Below are 20,802 nucleotides of genomic sequence, written 5' to 3' on the forward strand. Positions count from 1 at the left end.
AATGGGGACCGAGATAACTTGATAGGGACACCCCCAACCCAGAGCCCAACCCGGGGACACTTGGAGACTCACAGGAGTAGGTCCGGGACCCCGTAAAGCTCTCTTGGTCCTCACGCCTGGAAATGCATGGGCTGTGCTGAGCCTGGGCCTGGACTCCCACAGCCCAAGAACACAGGGACAGGAGGGAGGGACAGGCAGGGATGAGGAGGGAAAGCAGAGGGACGGACTGGGGCGACAGTGGGGAGGAACTGCTGCCCTTTCAGGCCTCATTCTCACGGCTCCCCATGCTATCCCCATTCTCTGGCCCCTCCGTGCACTGGGTGCCCACCCCTCACACAGGGCCCTGGGCTGGAGCCCGGCTCTCAGCCAGACCCATCCCTGACATGGCCTCAACAGGGCCACATCCTGCCGGGGGGTCCCAGGCCCCTGGAGACGGGTCAGGAGGGGTCTGTGGACAGGGCTGTGGAGGTAGCCCTGAGATTCTGGGGCATGAGGGTGAATGAAGGCAGGTGCTCAGGGACCCAGCAATGACTTGGGGTAAATTATTTCAGCCAGGAGTGACAATGAGGCTGCCTCCCACCTGCTGGTCCCAGGGAGTGTTTGCAATTCCTTAAAAAAGCACACACTCTAGGCCCGGCATGGTGGCTCACACCTGTAATCCCAGGGCTTTGGGAGGCCAAGGCAGGCGAATCACCTGAGGTTGGGAGTTCAAGACCAGCCTGACCAACATGGAGAAAACCCCGTCTCTACTAAAAATACAAAAATTAGCTGGGCATGGTGGCAGGTGCCTGTAATCCCAGCTACTCGGGAGGCTGAGACAGGAGAATCGCTTGAAGCCAGGAGGCAGAGGTTGCAGTGAGCCAAGATCATTCTACTGCACTCCAGCCTGAACAAAAGTAAATGTGGCTCCATCTCTAAATAAATAAAGAAATAAATAATAGATTATTCCTAGCCTTCCTTGCACCAAAGTGTGGCCATGGATTAAGCTCTGGTCTATGAGATTCAAGCCAAGGTTGTTGATATTTCCAATAAATCTTTTTAAACGGGGGCACTGGCAACTGGGAGACACCCTTTGTATCCTTGTTCATTCTTTCTTCCTGCTGCTGGGAATGCAGAAATGAGGGCCGGCACCCCAGCTGCCATCTTGGACCATGAGGTGCTCTTGAAAATGGAAGCTGCCATTACAGATAATGGAGTGGATTAGCTCATTATTAAAGCAGGTTTGGGGGCTCCTCCTCTGAACCAGAATGGGAACCTGGCCCAGCCTTCCAAGCTCCTTGAAGACTGGGGCTCAGGGTGACCTGATTTAGGAGAGATACTCTAAATCCACAGGAGAGAGTCAGTCAGACGTGGCTTCCTGGGAGAAGCAACAGAGGAACAGAGCCTGTGCTCACAGCAGTCGCTTCATGCAGGCTGGTGGGACTGAGCCCAACCGAGGTGACAGATGGAGAGGCAGGCACAGGCATTCCAGGGAGAAGACCAAACAGCTCCCCTCCACCTCCCACATGGGGACGCTGAGTCTGGCCCTGACCATCTATGGCTCTAAGATCAATCAGGGGGCTGGGGGTGGGCAGGGCCTGAGGGGAGAGGGGAAGTGTCCGAGGAGTCAAGGGCATGGGGGGCATCGGGGGAGGTTGCAGGCGGCCAGAAAGCCACGTGGCCAGAAAGACCCAGAAAGGTCTAACCCTGGCCCACGATGAGCAAGGATGGGAAGATTCTATTTTCAAATCTCACTGTGGTTTTTCAGTTGCAAAAGGAAATGAGGAAGGATGTGTGTGCGGGTGTGCGTGTGTGGGTCATGAGTGACTGCTCGGGGGTGCACGTGGACCTCCAAGGTTTCCTGGGCCCACAGCCATTCTCTTAATCAAAGGACACCTGTGGCAACTGCCCATGTGCCTGGGTTGTTCTGGGTTTCAGCCCCAGTCTGCAGTGTCGAACCCACTGCCCTTCCCTGGGTCTTTCTCACAGTCCTTCCCTGGTCCCCCGAGGGACTTGCCCACATCCTCCCCTGAGCTCCGGCAGTTTTTTCCAGGGGAGTCTCCGACAACGTTCACATTTCACCCTGTGCCGGGTTCTCTGTCTCTTGCATTGCAAGGGGAGAGCGGACTAGCCCTTGGGGATTGGGGTCAAAGGGAGACTGAGGACACAGGTGCCTGGTGGACCTCTATTTTTTTTTTTCTTTTCTTTTTTTCTTTTCTGAGACGGAATCTTGCTTTTTTGCCCAGGCTGGAGTGCAGTGGCACAATCTCGGCTCTCTGCAACCTCCACCTCCTGGGTTCAAGTGATTCATCTGCCTCAGCCTCCAGAGTAGCTGGGAGTACAGGGACCCACCACCATGCCCAGCTCATTTTTGTATTTTAGTAGAAATGAGGTTTTCACCATGTCGGCCAGGCTGGTCTCAAACTCCTGACCTCAGGTGATCCACCTGCCTTGGCCTCCCAAAGTGCTGGGATTACAGGTGTGAACCATCGTGCCTGGCCAGATGCCTGGACTTCTGGAGGGGTTCACAGGCAAGCTGAAGAGTGGCTAGCCCCACAGCCCAGGCGTCCCCGCCTCCCAAAGCCCTCCCTAACCCAAGCTACAGCAGGGCCTGGACAGCCCCTGGACACTTTCTCTCCCTTCTCTGATGGCTAGGGACCCACTAGAACTTGGCACGGAGGAGGTGTGAGTGAAGGGGTGAAGGATGGGGTGCCAGGAATTCCCTTGGGGACGTCCATGCCCAGGGCACATGAATACACCAGGCTAGGGACATCGAGGCAACTCACAGACTTCTCTGCTGGTAGATTTTCTCTGACCTCTTTGCACCTGCAAGAAAAGGCCAGGATTAGCAAAGGGTCTGGGAGCAGCTGCGACCTGAGGTCAGACACCCCCTGCCATGTCTTGTCTCCAGCAGGACTCAGACAGGACTTGGGGGCCAAACTGTCAATCATCACTGGCCACCTGATATTAAAGAGTATTTGGGACCAGGTGTGGTGGCTCCCTCCTGTAATTCCAGCACTTTGGGCCGAGGCGGGAGGATCACATGAGGTCAGCAGTTCGTGACCAGCCTGGCCAACATGGGGAAACCCCGTCTCTACTAAAAACACAAAAATTAGCCAGGCATGGTGGCAGGCACCTGTAGTCCCAGCTATTCAGGGGGTTGAGGCAGGAGAATCGCTTCAACCCGAGAGTTGGAGGTTACAGTGAGCCAAGATTGCATCACTGCCCTCCGGCCTGGGAGACCAGAGCGAGACTCTGTCAAAAAAAAAAAAAAAAAAAAAAAATGGTATTTGCTCACCCTTTTTTAGAAGAGGAGAGGCTAGAAAAGTGGATGCCACAGGCAACCTCGCCTCCCCTCCCTCGTCTGGGGCAATCTCTCTGGCCCGAGATACCACAGTTGACCCAGCAAAGCCAAAGCCCTCGGGTGCACCTGACCATTGTCTTCAGGGGGCAGTTTAGGGGTTCAGGGGTCACATCACGAGGTTCATCTGACCGCCTCTTCTGACCACAGCCACGTCTGGGCCTGAGAGGGCCTCTGAGATGCACTGTCCACACCTTCTCCCCATCACGTCCCCGAGACCCCCGCTTACCTGGGCGTGAGCAGCGCACACACAGACTGGCCGCCAGCCCCAACAGCACCAGCAGCGCTGCTCCGGGCCACAGCAGTTCAGTCCCCGAGCTCATGTTGGCTCCTGGTGTTGCCTCTTGTGATGCTGAAATGGGAGGTGCCCGTGAGCAAGGGGCCCCTTTTTCAGGAATCCTACCCCACACCCCCACTGTGCTCGGACAGCCCCATACCTGAGCCCAGGCTGCGGAAACACCACCTCCCCTCCCCGCTCCTGCACTGGGCAAGGACAGAACCAGTCCTGTTCACCCCATGTGACCCCAAACCAACACCTCTGCCCTGTGGGCCATCTTCACCCTTGATAAGTGCTGGAAGGTTCTGGGGGCCCACAAGACAGCCCCATGTGCACGCACACAGCCCTATACACAGCCTCGCTTAATCTAGACAACTGCCCTTTGAGGACGAGGTTCACTGCATTTCACAAATCGAGAAACTGAGGCCAGAGAGCTCACGTCTGCTAAGTGGAAAGATGGGATTCAGGCCCCAGTGTCCTGCCCCTAACCCTGGCTCTGCCCATCAACCCACAGTGGGTTGCCTCCAGTAAACCCACCCTGGCTCCTGGAGGTGACAGTCTGTGGCCACCACTCACGCAGAAGCACCCGGAAGCCCTCGCCCACCCCAGAGCAACTCAGGGCTCCTCTATGCTTCGCAGGACCCCTCTCTGCCCACCTCCTGCCTTGGGGTCCCCCCAGGACCTGGGAATGGGGCTTCCATTCCTGAAACAACTGCAAGCCCAGATTCTGCCTGTGGTGGGAGCTGGGAGGAGGGAGGTCAGGGAAGGCTTCTTGGAGGAGGTGGCCCAAGAGCATGAGGTGGAGAAAGGTGATCCGCAGAGGGATGGGGCCCTAGGGCACTGCTGCAGGTGGCTGGGATGACATGAGCTGGGATGCCAAGGATGGGCTAAAGACAGGATGTTCAGCGGGAGGGAGCCCTGAATCTCTGGCTGACACCTGACCGGCTTCTCGGTCTGTGGCTGGTCCCAGCCTTGGAGCCACAGCGTGATGACCAGGCCTCAGCAAAACATACGCACACCACCCACCGTGGCCTGGTGAATGGAGGCGTGGCCCTCTCGAGTGGGTTTCCAAGAACTGTTGCAACTAGGAACAGACCCTGGCCAGGCGCAGTGGCTCACGCCTGTAATCCCAGCACGTTGGGAGGCCGAGGCAGGGAGGATCGCTTGAGATCAAGAGCTCGAGACCAGCCTAGGCAACACGGTGAAATTCCATCTCTACAAAAAAAATACACACACACACACACAAAATATATATATATATATATATATATATATATATATATATATATATATATCTGCAGTGAGCTGTGATCATGCTACTGCACTCCAGCCTGGGCAACAGAGTGAGACTCCGTTTCAAAAAATAATAATAAGGAGACCTGGTCCCCTGGAGATGGCTGGGGACAGAGTTGAGGGTGGTGGGGTCTCTGAAGGGGTTGGGTATGGTGGGCATTTGTGGAGCCAACACTCCCGAGTGTCCTCTCTCCCCCACCCGCCGTGTTCTTCCCACCCTGGCCACCAGTGAGGAGGGCTTCTCCCCATCCCACAGCTGGGGAAGGTGAGGCTTGGAGCAGTAAACAGGACTTAAAAGGGAGGAGCTCCAGCAGGGCGTGGTGGCTCACGCCTGTAATCGCAGCACTTTGGGAGGCCAAGGCAGGCAGATCATGAGGTCGGGAGTTCGAGACTAGCCTGTCCAACATGGTGAAACCCCATCTCTACTAAAAATACAAAAATTAGCCGGGTGTGGTGGCGCACGCCTGTGATCCCAGCTAATCAGGAATCTGAGGCAAGAGAATCACTTGAACCTAGGAGGTGGAGGTTGCAGTGGGCCGAGATCATGCCACTGCACTCCAGCCTGGGCAACAGAGCGAGACTCCATCTCAAAAAAAAAAAAAAAAAAAAAAAAATGGCCGGGCACAGTGGCTCATGCCTGTAATCCCAACACTTTGGGAGGCTGAGGCGGGTGGATCATGAGGTCAGGAGTTCAAGACCAGCCTGGCCAAGATGGTGAAACCCTGTGCCTACTAAAAAAGAATACAAAAAATTAGCCAGGTGTGGTGGTGGGAGCCTGTAATCCCAGCTACTCAGGAGGCTGAGGCAGAGAATTGCTTGAACCCAGGAGGTGGAGGTTGCAGTGAGCTGAGATCACGCCACTGCACTCCATCCAGCCTGGGCAACAAGAGCGAAACTCTATCTCAATAATAATAATAATAATAATGGAGGAGCTCCAGGCTGCCTACCTCCTGCCTTGGGATCCCCCTGAGGTCCACCAGGACCTGGGCTGTCCCCCTTGAAAGCTGCGTGGCTTTGGACAAGTCTCAGGACCTCTCTGGACTTCCCAAATCCCTGTGGTAAGATGACAGGGAATCTCCATGCGGCCCTGAGCCACTGTAAGAGGCGCATCACAGAGAAGCCACCAGGCCTCTCCCCAAAAGCCAAGTGAGTCAGTGGGAACAAGTGAATTTCTGAGCCGTGTGACTGGCACGACCCACGTCACCCCGGGAGGTTGTCCGAGGAAAGCTCTGCTCTCTCTTCCCCATGGCCTGCCTGGGCACTGCCCTTCTCCCTCCTCGAAACTCTCCTTGCCTCAGTGCCCCCAACCCGAGGTGTACCCCCAACCCCTCCAGCATGGCCCAAGTTCATCTCAGGCTTGTGAGGTTGGAGCAACTTGTCTTGCAGGAGGGCTCATGGGACCAAATCTAGCCTCTGCCTGAGAGCCCCCCGCCTCAGTTTTCTCATCTATAAAATGAGGTCGGGCTGGGTACAGGGACTCACACCTGTAATCCCAATACTTTGGGAGGCCGAGACAGGAGGATCACTTGAGTTTGAGACCAGCTTGGCCAACATGGTGAAACCCTGTTTCTACTAGAAATACAAAAATTAGCCAGGCGTGGAGGTGCAAGCCTGTAATTCCAGCTACTTGGGAGGCTGAGGCATGAGAATCACTTGAACCCAGGAGGCAGTGAGTTGCAGTGAGCTGAGATCACGCCAGTGCACTCCAGCATGGGAGACAGAGTGAGACTCCATCTCAAAATAATAATAATAATAATAATAACAAATTAAATAAATAAATAAAATGGGATCAGGCTGGGCGTGGTGGCTGACGCCTGTAATCTCAACACTGGGAGGCCGAGACAGGAGGATCGCTTGAGGCCAGGAGTTCGAGACCAGCCTGAACGATGTAACAAGGCCCTGTCTCTACAAAAAAATGAAAAAATTAGGCAGGCGCAGTGGCACATGCCTGTGGTTCCAGCTACTCGGGACACTGAGGCAAGAGAATTGCTTGAGCCCAGGAGTTGGAAGCTGCAGTGAGCCAAGATCACACCACTGAACTCCGGCCTGGGTGACAGAGCAAGACCCCATCTCTAAAAACAAAAAATGAAATTTAACAAACAGTCATGTGTCTGCCCCCAGACTGAATACATCCTGTGCTGTTGGCCGGGTGCGGTGGTTCACGCCTGTAATCCCAACACTTTGGGAGGCTGAGGCGGGCAAATCATCTGAGGTCAGGAGTTCAAGACCAGCCTGGCCAACATGGTGAAACCCTGTCTCTACTAAAAATAAAAAATTAGGCCAGGCACGGTGGCTCACACCTGTAATCCCAGCACTTTGGGAGGCCGAGGCAGGCAGATCACAAAGTCAGGAGAGACCATCCTGGCTAACATGGCGAAACCCCGTCTCTACTAAAAATACAAAAAATTAGCCGGTCGTGGTGGCAGGCGCCTCTAGTCCCAGCTACTCGGGAGGCTGGGGCAGGAGAATGGCATGAACCCGGGAGGTGGAGCTTGCAGTAAGCTGAGATTGCACCACTGCACTCCCAGCCTGGGAGACAGAGCAAGACTGTCTCCAAAAAATAAAAAATAAATAAAAAATAAAAAATTAGCCAGGTGTGGTAGCACGTGCCTGTAGTCCCCAGCTACTTGGAAGGGTAAGGCAGGAGAACTGCTTGAACCTGGGAGGTGGAGGTTGCAGTGAGCCGAGATCACGCCACTGCACTCCAGCCTGGACAACAGAGTGAGACTCCGTTTAAAAAAAAAAAAAATTCTGTGCTCTCTCTCTGTCTCTGTCTCCCTTTGTGTCTCTGTCTCGCTCTCACTTTCACTCTCCCATCCAGGTTCTGAAAGCAGGTGGGCTGAGGTGGAGGGAGCGGAGGGTGGGCCCTCTGAGGCCCCCAGGGGCCGGCAGGGCTGGGCGGGGTGGGGAGTGGGGGCTGCCACAGACCACGGTTCTGCAGAGGCCAAAATAGCACTAAAGGGAAGTGGGCAGTTTTCATATGAACAACAATTGCCAAGAGCTGGCTTCGGGGAAGCTCTTGGGGCTGGGCTGGAGGAGCTACAGTGTCTGAATCCCACCTGGAAGGACGCTCGAGACCACCCTGCTGGTTCTCCCAGCCGTCTCCGAGCTGAGCTGCGGTTGGGGACACTGGGGTTGGGGAGGGGGCAGCCTGGCTTGAAGCCCTGGATGGCTTTATCCACTGGACTCTGCTCTGGGGTCTGTTGGTTTTTTCATTTAGTTTTTAATTTTATTTTTTTATTTTTATTTTTTAAAGAGATGGGAGTCTCACTATGTTGCCCAGGCTGGTCTCCAGCTCCTGACTGCAAATGATCCTCCCGCCTTGGCCTCCCCAAATGCTGGGATTACAGGTTGAGCCACCGTGCCTGGCTGGTCCTGTTGCTTTTTCCAAATAACTCTGGGCTTCAAATGAGCCTAGCTGGGAGGGAGAGAGGGAGGCGGGCGGGTGCTGCAGGGGCCTGAGCAGCCCTGGTCCCAGGGACAGAGCTGAGGGCCAGGTAGGGGGCTGGGCAGGGAGGCGGTGGGGGTTCTCCACCTGACCTGGGGCAAGACCTGGGCCCTGGCTTGTAATCCCACCGTTTTCCCCTGACCTGTGTAGGGGGTTACAGTCCCATTTCACGGATGAGGAAACCGAGGCTCCCAGGCCAGGGCAGCCACTGTTTTGGCTCTCGGCCACCCTTCACCAGTCTCTGGCAATGATGGGACCACCCTGGGATGTCCCAAGGCTACACAGGCTGGACAGGGGAAGGCAAGGGCAAGAGAGTGGCCAGAAGCCCAGAAACAAACTGACCCCTGAAGTGCCACAGAGCCTGGTGCCAGGGTGAGAGTGGGGCTGCGGGAGGGGGCGCCAGGCATCCAGGCCTCTTCCCACCCCACCCAGTGGGGCCAGGAGCTCCTGGGGGATGGGGGACAGCCTGAGGACTGAGGCACCCCTGGGAAAGGCTTACCTGAGAATCCAGGGTTCCTCACCACGGCCGCCCCATCCTGAGCCCGCACACCTGCCCGAGCTGATGCCAACACCACTGACACTGGCGGGCGGGCAGGGCGGGCTTCCTGCCAGCCACTGAATCATCCGTACATCCGCCACACTGCCGGACAGGCTCAGCTATGAAGAGGGCGGTGGGGGGAAGGGAGGGGAGACGGGGGAAGGAGGCGGGAGAGAGAGAGAGAAGAGAAACAAAGTGAGAGGGAGAAAGAGAAGAAAGAGAGATAGGACCGGGCGAGGTGGCTCACACCTGTAATCCAAAAACTTCGGGAGGCCGAGGCGGGTGGATCACGTAAAGTCAGGAGTTTAAGACCAGCCTGGCCAACATGGTGAAACCCCGTCTCTATTAAAAATACAAAATTAGCTGGGCATGGTGGCATGTGTCTGTAATTCCAGCTACTCGGGAGGCTGAGGCAGGAGAATCGTTTGAACCTCAGAAGCAGAGGTTGCAGTGAGCCGAGATCGCACCACTGCACTCCAGCCTGGGTGACAGAGGGAGACTCCGTCTCAAAAAACAGAAAGAAAAAGAGAGACATAGAGAGCAGAGAGACACAAGAGAACAGGAAAATATGGACACACACTAAACACACACATAAACACAAAAAGTCACACAGAGAGGAAGAGAGATACACTCCAATAGACAGGGAGCAAGATAATGAAACTGAGGTGCTCCTGCAGATGGCAGATATGGAGACACACATACGCTAAAAAGACACACACAGGCAGAAATTCACACCCATGGGCCGGGCGCGGTGGCTCATGCCTGTAATCCCAGCACTTTGGGAGGCCAAGGCAGGCAGGTCATGAAGTCAGGGGTTCGAAACCAGCCTGACCAACATGGTGAAACCCCATATCTACCAAAAATACAAAAATTATCTGGGTGTGGTGGCGGGCGCCTGTAATCCCAGCTACTCGGGAGGCTGAGGCAGGAGAATTGCTTGAACCCAGGAGGTGGAGGTTGCAGTGAGCCAAGATAGCGCCACTGCACTCCAGCCTGGGTGACAGAGCAAGACTTCATCTCAAAAAAAAAAAAAAAAAGAAGACACACACAGGCAGAAATTCATACCCATGGGCCAGGCACGGTGGCTCATGCCTGTAATCCCAACACTTTGGGAGGCTGAAGCAGGAGAATCACCTGAGGTCTGGAGTTCAAGACCAGCCTGGCCAACATGGTGAAACCCCATCTCTACAAAAAATTTGAAAATTAGCTGGGCATGAGATGGACCAAGACACACACAGAGAGACACACAGAAAGATACAGAGAGCCACAGACTGTCAGAGACACACACAGATGGGGAGAGAGCAAGAAACAGGGAGATAGAGGCCAGGTGCAGTGGCTTGCACCTGCAATCCTAACATTTTTGGAGGCTGAGGCAGGAGGATCGCTTGAGAACAGGAATTTGAGACCAGCCTGGACAACAGAACGAGACCCCATCTCTAAAAAAATTTTTTTAATTAGCTGGGTGTGGTGGCACACACCTGTAGTCCCAGTGTTTTGGGAGGCCAAAACGGGAGGATTTCTTGAGCCCAAGAGTTGGAGGCTGCAGTGAGCCGTGACTCTGCCACTGCACTCCAGCCTAGGGGACAGCAAGACCCTGTCTGTCTGTAAAAACAATAAATAGGCCGGGCGTGGTGGCTCACATCTGTAATCCCAGCACTTTGGGAGGCCAAGGCAGGTGGATCACCTTATTTAGGTCGGGAGTTTGAGACCAGCCTGGCCAAAATGGTGAAACCCCATCTCTACTAAAAATACAAAAATTTGCCGGGTGTGATGGTGGGTGCCTGTAATCCCAGCTACTTGGGAGGCTGAGGCAGGAGAATCACTTGAGCCCAGAAGGCGGAGTTTGCAGTGAGCCAAGATCGTGCCACTGCACTACAGCCTGGACAACAGAGCGAGACTCCATCTCAAAAAAACCAAAACAAAAAAAAACAAAAAACACAACAAAAAAATTTAAAATAATAATAATAATTATTATTGAATTAATAGCTCGATGGCCTTGGGCAGCTGTTTAATGGTCAATAGCACAAGGCAGTCCACCCACTTGTGGGATGTGGCTTTATTGACCTCAGCTGCCAGAGCATCCTGGACTCCACAGGGAACTATCTCACTCGGTCCTCACGTCTGTGTGGATGGCAGCCACGGTGTCCACCCCAGGGCTGGGCACAGGAGCACCGCTGGGCAGGAGTGGGCTGTGGTCCCTCTGCCTGTGCTATGAGCCATTCTCTGCACCCCTTGATGCCAGGAGCCTCATCTGTGCAGTGGGGTGATGAGACCCCCAGGGCTGGGGTGGAGCAGGGCTCTCCTTCCTTCTCCCACCCTTTAGCGCCCTCGCTGTCTGCAGCCTCTGACTCTCGTGCCGTCCACTCCTCCACCTGTCTTTGGTCACTTGTTCCATCTGCCCTGCCCTCGTGGCCTCTGCAGGGGTCTCTCTGTCCCTGCCCTGCCCACCTACATCCCGCATCCTTTGTCTCTGTGTCCATCTGTCTCATCCTCTGGGACTCTTGCTGTCTGACCCTCTGTCTCTATTCCTCGCCTGCTTTTTTTTTTTTTTTTTTTTTTGAGACAGGGTCTCACTCGGTCCAGAGGTGAAGCTGAATTTGAACCCAGACCCCAAAGCCTGGCTTCCTCACTGGGACCCCCTGACTGGCTCCTCCTCACACAATGGGAACAAGCCTGCAACAGTTTCCCTTCAGCCCCAGACTGTGCACCTGGATAGAGGTTACCTGCTGTTCTTTCCCCTTTTTAAAAAATTTTTTTTTGAGACGGGGTCTCACCCGGTCACTCAGGCTGGAGTGCAGTGGTGCAATCTCAGCTCACTGCAACCTCTGCCTCCCAGGCTCAAACGATCCTCCCACCTCAGCCTCCAGAGTTAGCTGGAACCCCAGGTGCATGCCACCACGCCCAGCTAATTTTTTTATTTTTTATTTTTTGTAGAGACAAGGTCTCACTATGTTGCCCAGGCTGGTCTTGAACTCCTGGCCTTAAGCGATCCTCCATCCTCAGCCTCCCAAAGTGCAGGGATTACAGGCGTGAGGCCACCGCGCCTGGTCCCATTGAACCCGGTGTTTATCCCACCTGCTGGAGACACCAGGGAAGAGCATGACGGTCCCCCACCTCCTATATGTCTGGCATTTCAGAACCTTGGCCCCCAGTCCTGGACGCCTCTAGGCCTGGGACCCTGGCTCTGGGGTCCCACTCTCAGCTTGGGTCTAGGTTTCTCTTTTAGCCTTGGCCGCGGTGTCCCGGCCAGGCCAGAAAGAGGTGGCCGCGGAGACGAGCGGCTAGGCCCGCTGCTGCCACCTCGTGGACAAGGAGGGTAGCACATGCTCCAGAGACCGGTTCTGAGAGATCCTGCAGGCGTCCGTGTCAGGAGCTCACCCTGCCTCCCTCTGTGGCCGGACTAGGACTGAAGCTAGGGCCATCAGACGCCCAGACCTGTGCCTGTGCGAGCAACCGCCACCCTCCCTTGTTCCATCCAGCAATGCCAAGTGCTGGGACCCCCTGACTGGCTCCTCCTCACACAATGGGAACAAACCTGCATCTGTTTCCCTCCAGCCCCAGACTATGCACCTGGACAGGAGTTACCTGCTGTTCTTTTTCTTTCTTTTTTTCTCATTTTTTTTTTAGATGGGGTCTTGCTTGGTCACCCAGGCTGGAGAGCGGTGCGGCGATCTCGGCTCACTGCAACCTCTGCCTCCCGGTTTCAAGCAATTCTCCTGCTTCAGCCTCCTGAGTAGTTGGGATTACATACACCTGCCACCACGCCCGGCTAATTTTTTGTACTTTTAGTACAGACGGGGTTTCACTATGTTGGCCAGGCTGGTCTCAAACTCCTGGATTCAAGTAATCTGCCTGCTCGGCCTCCCAGAGTGCTGGGATTACACTGCACCCAGTCTGTTCTGGTTTTTGTTTGTTTTTGGTTTTTTTTGACAGGGTCTTGCTCTGTCACCTATGCTGGAGTGCAGCGGCAAGATCATAGCTCACTGCAGCCTCCAACTCTCGGGCTCAAGTGATCCTTCCACCTCTGCCTCGCCTGTAGGTGGGACTACAGGTGCAGGCCACTGTGCTTGGCTCATTTTAAAACTTTGTAGTGATGGGGTCTCACTGTGTTGCCCAGGCTGTTCTTGAATGCCTGGGCTCAAGTGATCCTCCCACCTTAGCCTCCCAAAATGCTGGGATTACAGGCATGAGCCATCGCACCCAGCCTACCTGCTCTGTTCTAGCTCCCTGCTTCCTTCACGGGCCTGGGCACTGGTAGGTGCTGGAGGGAAATGGTCTGTGAAAGGACCTCATATGCAAAACGATCTTACAGACAGAAGCGTGGTCTTTTTTTTTTTTTTTTGAGATGGAGTCTCATTCTGTCACCCGGGCTGGAGTGCAGTAGCATGATCTCGGCTCACCTCTGCCTCTGCCTCCTGGGTTCCAGCGATTCTCCTGCCTCAGCCTCCCTAGTAGCTGGGATCACAGGCACCTACCACCACACCCAGCTAATATTTGTATTTTTAGTAGAGACTGGGTTTCACTATGTTGGCCAGGCTGGTCTCGAACTCCTGACCTCAGGTGATCCACCTGCCTCAGTTTCCCAAAGTGTTGGGATTACAGGCGTGAGCTACGGCACCCAGCCAATAAGTCTGGTCTTGCACAGCTGGGAGAGGGGTAGATCTCTGCACTGTTTTGTCCAGACCCAGGGCTTGCCCATCATAGGGAAAGAGGATGCATGTTCCAGCAAGATAATGAGAGGCAGCCCTCCAGAACAGGCAAGAACGCTATATGCGTCTCAGTCTATAATTTGTGTGATAGCATCAAGGTTGACATGCTCTTACCCTAGGGACAATAAATAAAGTAGGGGCCCGGCAGAGTGGCTCACACCTGTAATTCCAGCACTTTGGGAGGCTGAGGCAGGAGGATCGAGCCCAGGAGTTCAAGACCAGCCTGGCCAACATGGCAAGACCCGGTCTCTACAAAAAAATTATAAAAATTAGCCGGGCGTGTTGGTGCACCAGGAGCTATGATCGTGCCACTGCACTCCAGCCTGCAGTGACAGAGCGAGCCCATACCCAGGATGTTTTCTGGAATAGATGAGAAGGCGGCAGTGGAGCAATGAAGGGGACTCGCCCCATAACCAAAAAGGAGGAGTTTCACTTCCCCTGGGAAGGGATCTAAACTGGTGACTGGGGGTCAGGTCTTTCCAAAGGCCACCAATAACGCGTTGGGTTGCTGGTCTATTTTCTCTTTGTTCACCCCAGCTGGGATCAGATCGTTGCACATTTGTCTCCAGGTAACAATAACTAGGTGTTGTAGGCTTCCCTTCTTGAGCCCTACAGACTTGCTTCGCCCTTTTCCCTTTGGTTAAGAGCTGGCCCTGGTCTTTATCTCTTCCCTTCCCTCCCTCCCTCCCTCCTTTCCTCCCTCTTTCCCTTTCTCCCTCCCTCCTTCCTTTCCCCCCTCCTTCCTTCCCTCCCTCTTTCCCTTTCTCCCTCCCTCCCTCCTTCCTTCCCTCTCCCTCCTTCCTTCCCTCCTTTCCCTTTCTCCCTCCCTCCTTCCTTCCCTCCCTCTTTCCCTTTCTCCCTCCCTCCCTCCTTCCTTCCCTCTCCCTCCTTCCTTCCCTCTCCCTCCTTCCTTCCCTCCTTTCCCTTTCTCCCTCCCTCCTTCCTTCCCTCCTTTCCCTTTCTCCCTCCCTCCCTCTTTCCTTCCCTCTCTCCCTACTTCCTTCCCTCCTTTCCCTTTCTCCCTCCCTCCTTCCTTCCCTCCTTTCCCTTTCTCCCTCCCTCCCTCTTTCCTTCCCTCCTTTCCCTTTCTCCCTCCCTCCTTCCTTCCCTCCCTCTTTCCCTTTCTCCCTCCCTCCCTCCTTCCTTCCCTCTCCCTCCTTCCTTCCCTCCTTTCCCTTTCTCCCTCCCTCCTTCCTTCCCTCCTTTCCCTTTCTCCCTCCCTCCCTCTTTCCTTCCCTCTCTCCCTACTTCCTTCCCTCCTTTCCCTTTCTCCCTCCCTCCTTCCTTCCCTCCCTCTTTCCCTTTCTCCCTCCCTCCCTCCTTCCTTCCCTCTCCCTCCTTCCTTCCCTCCTTTCCCTTTCTCCCTCCCTCCTTCCTTCCCTCCTTTCCCTTTCTCCCTCCCTCCCTCTTTCCTTCCCTCTCTCCCTACTTCCTTCCCTCCCTCCCTCCTTCCTTCCCTCCTTTCCCTTTCTCCCTCCCTCCTTCCTTCCCTCCTTTCCCTTTCTCTCTCCCTCCCTTCCTTCCCTCCCTTTCCCTCCCTCCCTTCCTCTTTCCCTCCCTCCTTCCTTCCCTCTCTCCCTCTGCCTCCCTCCTTCCTTCCCTCCCTGCCTCCTTCCTTCCTTCCCTCCCTGCCTCCTTCCCTCCTCTCCTTCCCTCATTCCCTCCCTCCCTTCCCTCCCTCTCCCTTCCTTCCTTCCCTCCCTGCCTCCTTCCCTCCCCTCCTTCCCTCATTCCCTCCCTCCCTCCCTCCTTCCCTCCCTCCTTTTCCTTCCTTCCCTCTCTCCTTCCTTCCTCTTCTCTTTTTCTTTTATTTCTTTCTCCTTCCTTTCCTTCCTTCTTCTCTTTCTTTCTTTTTTCTTTCCTCTCTCTCTCTCTTTCTTTCTTTCTTTCTCTCTTTTCCCTCCCCACCCTCTTTTACTTTCTTTTTTTAGAGACAGGATCTCACTCTGTCACCCAGGCTGCAGCGCACTGCTGTGATCTCAGCTCACTGCAGCCTCAGCCAAGTGGGCTCAAGCAATTCTCCCACTTCAGCCTCCAGAGTAGCTGGGGCTACGGGTACGCACCACTGTGCCCAGCTAATTGTCTTTATTTTTTTTTTTTTGCAGAGATAGGGAGGGGTCTCACTCCATTGCCCAAGCTGGTCTTGAACTCCCGGACCCAAGGGATCCTCAGGCCTCAGCCTCCCAAAGTGCTGGGATTACAGAGCTAACGCACCTAAGCCTTCCCTTTAAAACATTTTTTTTTAAACCCATATCCCTAAAGTTGCCTGGGACATCCTTCCCTTTTAAGAGCAGAACTGCTCCTGCCACAGAAAACAGAAGCCCAACGCTTGCGGCCATCAGCAGAATTATCGGAGAGAGGAAAAACTTTTCAACAGCTGCTGAGAGAAAGTTTAACCACAAGCGGGGGTGCGACTGTGGGACACTGGTGTGGGATGGTATTAGGTTGGCACAAAAGTAATTGTGGTTTTTACCATTACTTTCAATGCACGGCTGCGCCTGTAAATCCCAGCTACTCGGGAGGCTGACGCTTGAACCCGGGAGGTGGAGGTTGCAGTGAGCCGAGATCACGCCACTGAACTGCAGCCTGGGCGACAGAATGACACCCTGTCTCAAAAAAAAAAAAAAAAAAAAAAAAAAAGACAACAAACTAGACAGTTCCTGTTCAGTTGCATAAATTCTAGTGCACTTATGGTTTTTTTTCCCCACAACTCAATCGTTTTTGGTATATTACATTATTTTTTTGAACTGTGATATAAATAACAAATATAACAAATGCTGGCAAGGATGTGAAAAAAAGGGAACCCTTGTACCCTACTGGTGGGAACATAAATTACTACACCCACTATGGAAAATGGTTTGGAGGTTCCTCACAAAACTAAAAATTGAGCTACCATATGATCCAGCAATCCCACTGCCGGGTATATACCCCAAAGAAAGGAAATTTGTACCTCGAAGAGATACCTGCACTGCCATATTTATTGCGCCACTGTTCACAACAGCCAAGATTTGGAAGAAATCTAAGTGTCCATCAACAGAAGAATGGAAAAAGAAAATATGGTATTTATACACAAAGGAGTACTATTCAGCCATCCAAAAAGAATGAGATCCTGCCATTTGCAACGACATGGATGGAACTGGAGATTATGTTAAGTGAAATAAACCAGGCACAAAAACACAAACATCAGCCGGGCGCGGTGGCTCACGCCTGTAATCCCAGTACTTTGGGAGGCCGAGGCGGGTGGATCACGGGGTCAGGAGATCGAGACCATCCTGGCTAACGCGGTGAAACCCTGTCTCTACTAAAAATACAAAAAATTAGCTGGGTGTTGTGGCGAGCGTTTGTAGTTCCAGCTACTCAGGAGGCTGAGGCAGGAGAATGGCGTGAACCCAGGAGGTGAAACTTGCAGTGAGCCGAGATCGTGCCACTGCACTCCAGCCTGGGCGACAGAGTGAGACTCCGTCTCAAAAAGAAAACAAAACAAAACAAACACAAACATCGCATGTTCTCACTTATTTGTGGGATCTAAAAGTCAAAATAAGTGAACTCATGGACTTAAGACACTAGGAGGATGGTTACCGGAGGCTGGTAGTAGAGGCTTGTGGGGGGAGGTGGGGATGGTTAATGGGTACAAAAAAAAGTAGAGCCGGCCGGGTGCGGTGGCTCAAGCCTGTAATCCCAGCACTTTGGGCGGCTGAGGTGGGTGGATCACGAGGTCAGGAGTTTGAGATCAGCCTGGCCAACATAGTGAAACCCTGTCTCTACTAAAAATACCTAAATTAGCCGGGCATGGTGGCGCGCGCCTGTAGTCCCAGCTACTCGGGAGACTGAGGCAGGAGAATCGCTTGTACCCGGGAGGTGGAGGTTGTGGTGAGCCGAGATGGCGCCACTGCACTCCTGCCTGGGCAACAAGATCCAAACTCTGTCTCAAAAAAAAAAAAAAAAGTAGAATGGGCTGGTGGTGGCTCACGTCTATAATCCCAGCACTTTGGGAGGGGGAGGCGGGTGGATCACCTGAGGTCAGGAGTTTGAGACCAGCCTGGCCAACATGGCGAAACCCCATCTCTACTAAAAACACACAAAAAATTAGCCTGGTGTGATGGCACGCACCTGTAGTCCCAGCTACTCACGAGGCTGAGGCAGGAGAATCATTTGAACTCGGGAGGTGGAGACTGCAGTGACCTGAGATGGCGCCACTGCGCTCCAGCCTGGGCAACAAGATCGAAACTCTGTCTCGAAAAAAAAAAAAAGAATGAATAAGTGAATAAGACCTACTATTTCATAGCACAACAGGGTGACTATAGTCAATCATATCTTAATTGTATATTTTAAAAATAACTTAATGTAATTGGATTGTTTGTAACTCAAAGGATAAATGCCTGGGGGGATGGATGCCCGTTCTCCATAATGAGCTTATTTCATATTACATGCCTGTATCAAAACATTACATGTAGCCCATAAATATATACATCTACTATGCACACACACACACACACAATTTTTTTTTTTAGACAGTGTCCGCTCTGGAGTGCTATGGCACGATCTCATTTCACCGCAACCTCTACTTCCCAGGTTCAAGCGATTCCCCTGCCTCAGCCTCCTGAGTAGCTGGGATTACAGGCGCTAAAGGCGCCCGCCACCACGCCCAGCTAATTTTTGTATTTTTAGTAGAGATGAGGTTTCACCACGTTGGCCAGGCTGGTCTCAAACTCCTGACCTCAAGTGATCCACTCACCTTGGCAAAGTGCTGGGACAGGCATGAGCCACCGTGCCTGGCCCCACAAAAATTTTTAAATTTTAATGTTTAAATTTAAAATTTTTTTATTTTTATTATTTTTTGAGACGGAGTCTCACTCTTGTTGCCCAGGCTGGAGTACAGTGGTGCAATCTTGGCTCACTGCATCCTCCACCTCCTGGGTTCAAGCGATTCTCCTGCTTCAGCCTCCCGAGTAGCTGGGATGACAGGCAGGAGCCACCACACCTGGCTAATTTTTGTATTTTTAGTTGAGACGGAGTTTCGCCATGTTGGCCAGGCTGGTCTCAAACTCCTGACCTCAGGTGATCTGCCCGCCTCGGCCTCCCAAAGTACTGGGGTTACAGGGGTGAGCCACCACACCCAGGCCTGTTATATTGTATATATTTTATCACCGTTTTTTAAAAAAAATTTTATGCTAGGCCCAGGCTGGTCTTAAACTCCTGACCTCAAGCCATCTCCCCACCTTGGCCTCCCAAAGTGCTGGGATTACAGGCGTGACCACGGTACCCAGCCTCATACATTCCTTAAAGCTGACTAAAGCTATCGTTTTTTTTTTGGAGACGGAATCTCACTCAGGCTGGGGTGCAGTGGTGGAATCTCAGCTTACCGCAACCTCCACCTCCTGGGTTCAAGTGATTCTCCTGTCTCAGCCTCCCTAGTAGCTGGAACTGTGAGCCACCATGCCCGGCTAATTTTTGTGTTTTTAGCAGAGATGGGGTTTTGTCATGTTGGCCAGGCTGGTCTCAAACTGCTGACCTTAAGTGATCCATCCGCCTCAGCCTCCCAAAGCGCTGGGATTATAGGCATGAGTCACCTCGCCAAGCCTCTAGTGAGCATATTCTTAACTTCAGAGTATAATGCATGAGAAAGACTTCTACCGATTCCAAGGAATCTAGGTGCAATTTAAAGAATTTCTGGGCTACCTGAAACCCTCCTCTGACACCCCCGCCATCCTAATCTCGTTTAGAAGGACAAGCTCAGCCGCTTACCTCGTCTCCCACGGTGAAGGAAAGAACAGGATATAGGTTATCTGCAGTGTCCAAACCGAGTACCGAAGAACCTGCCGCAGTGAAATAGTGTGCTTTGATTTGTATATTTAGTATTTTACAGAGTTACAGGGTGTTTACAGATGGGGAACAGTAGGTTATAATTTTAAGTACATAGTATTCATTATTTTTCTTTCATGACCAAAACATGCAAAGGGAAGACTTGCTTTTTTTTTTAGACTGAGTCTTGCTCTGTCGCCCAGGCTGGAGTGCAGTGGCGCGATCTCGGCTCACTGCAAGCTCCCCCTCAGGTTCACGCGATTCTCCTGCCTCAGCCTCCCGAGTAGCTGGGACTACAGGCGCGTGTGCCACCACGCCAGGATAATTTTTGTATTTTTAGTAGAGATGGAGTTTCACCATGTTGGCCAGGATGGTCTTGATCTCCTGACCTCGTGATCGGCCCACCTCAGCCTCCCAAAGTGCTGGGATTACAAGCGTGAGCCACCGAGCCCAGTCTAGGAAAACCCTTAAGACTGGAAGTGTTCATGAGTCTGTCAACCTCACAAATGAGAAAGTGACTTAAAACATCTCAGCATTGGCCTGGCGTGGTAGCTCATGCTTGTAATCCTAGTACTTTCGGAGGCCAAGGTGGGAAGATCTCTTGAGCTTAGGAGTTTGAGAAGAGTCTGGGCAACATGGTGAAACCTCTACAAAAATTGAAATAGGCCAGGTGCAGTGGCTCACGCCTGTAATCCCAGCCCTTTGGAGGCCAAGGTGGGTGGATCCACCTGAGGTCAGGAGTTTGAGACCAGCCTGCCCAACATGGTGAAACCCCATCTCTACTAAAAACACAAAAATTAGCTGGGCGTGGTGGCATGTGCCTATAATCCCTGCTACTAGGGAGGCTGAGGTGGGAGGATCGCTGGAACCCAAGAGGCGGAGGTTGCAGTGAGCTGAGATTACACCACTGCACTCCACCCTGGGTGGCAGAGCATGACTCTGTCTCAAAGAAAAATAAATACAAAATAAAATAAAATCTTAAAACATCCAGCCAGGCGCAGTGGCTCATGCCTGTAATCCCAGCACTTTGGGAGGCAGAGGCAGGTGGATTACCTGAGGTCAGGAGTTTGAGATCAGCCTGGGCAACACGGTGAAACCCTGTCTCTACTAAAAATGCAAAATTAGCCGCGCGTGGTGGCCCATGCCTGTAATCACAGCTACTCAGGAGGCTGAGGCAGGAGAATCGCTTGAACCTGGGAGGTGGAGGATACAGTAAGCCGAAATCGTGCCATTGCATTCCAGCCTGGGCAACAAGAGTAAATCTCCATCTCACCAAAAAAAAAAAAAAAAAAAAAAAAAAATCCAAAAAAACAAAACATCCAGATGTGGCCAGGATCTGACTTCAGAGAAGCCCAGTGAGCCTGGCCCCAGTGACCAGCTCCCTGGGAAGTCTTC

The 20,802-nt window shown here is 53.0% G+C and overlaps 1 protein-coding gene across 18 annotated transcripts in view; it reads right to left on the minus strand.

Moving 5' to 3' along the window:
• LAT2 (linker for activation of T cells family member 2) overlaps window positions 1–19,421 on the minus strand; it is a 29,390-nt gene extending 9,969 nt beyond the window's left edge. For 3 of the 18 annotated variants that reach the window (XR_010158525.1, XR_010158526.1, XR_010158532.1), the window contains exons 1-5: window positions 8,858–9,019; window positions 4,300–4,832; window positions 3,570–3,692; window positions 2,766–2,805; window positions 73–116 (exon numbers count right to left, since the gene is read on the minus strand). Coding sequence is in view for 6 of the 18 variants with exons in the window: in XM_016957586.4 (XP_016813075.2) it covers window positions 73–116; window positions 2,766–2,805; window positions 3,570–3,692; window positions 4,300–4,318 (226 nt within the window). In the remaining 12 variants the exon portion in view is untranslated. Of the gene's footprint in view, window positions 1–72; window positions 117–2,765; window positions 2,806–3,569; window positions 3,693–4,273; window positions 4,833–8,857; window positions 10,086–19,350 lie in introns of those variants that run through there. The other 15 variants (XR_010158529.1, XR_010158530.1, XR_010158531.1 and 12 more) reach the window with 13 other exon arrangements.
• Window positions 19,422–20,802: the final 1,381 nt, after the last annotated feature.

The sequence above is a fragment of the Pan troglodytes genome, chromosome 6 (genome assembly GCF_028858775.2).
Source record: "Pan troglodytes isolate AG18354 chromosome 6, NHGRI_mPanTro3-v2.0_pri, whole genome shotgun sequence".
NCBI classification, from domain to species: Eukaryota; Metazoa; Chordata; class Mammalia; order Primates; family Hominidae; genus Pan; species Pan troglodytes.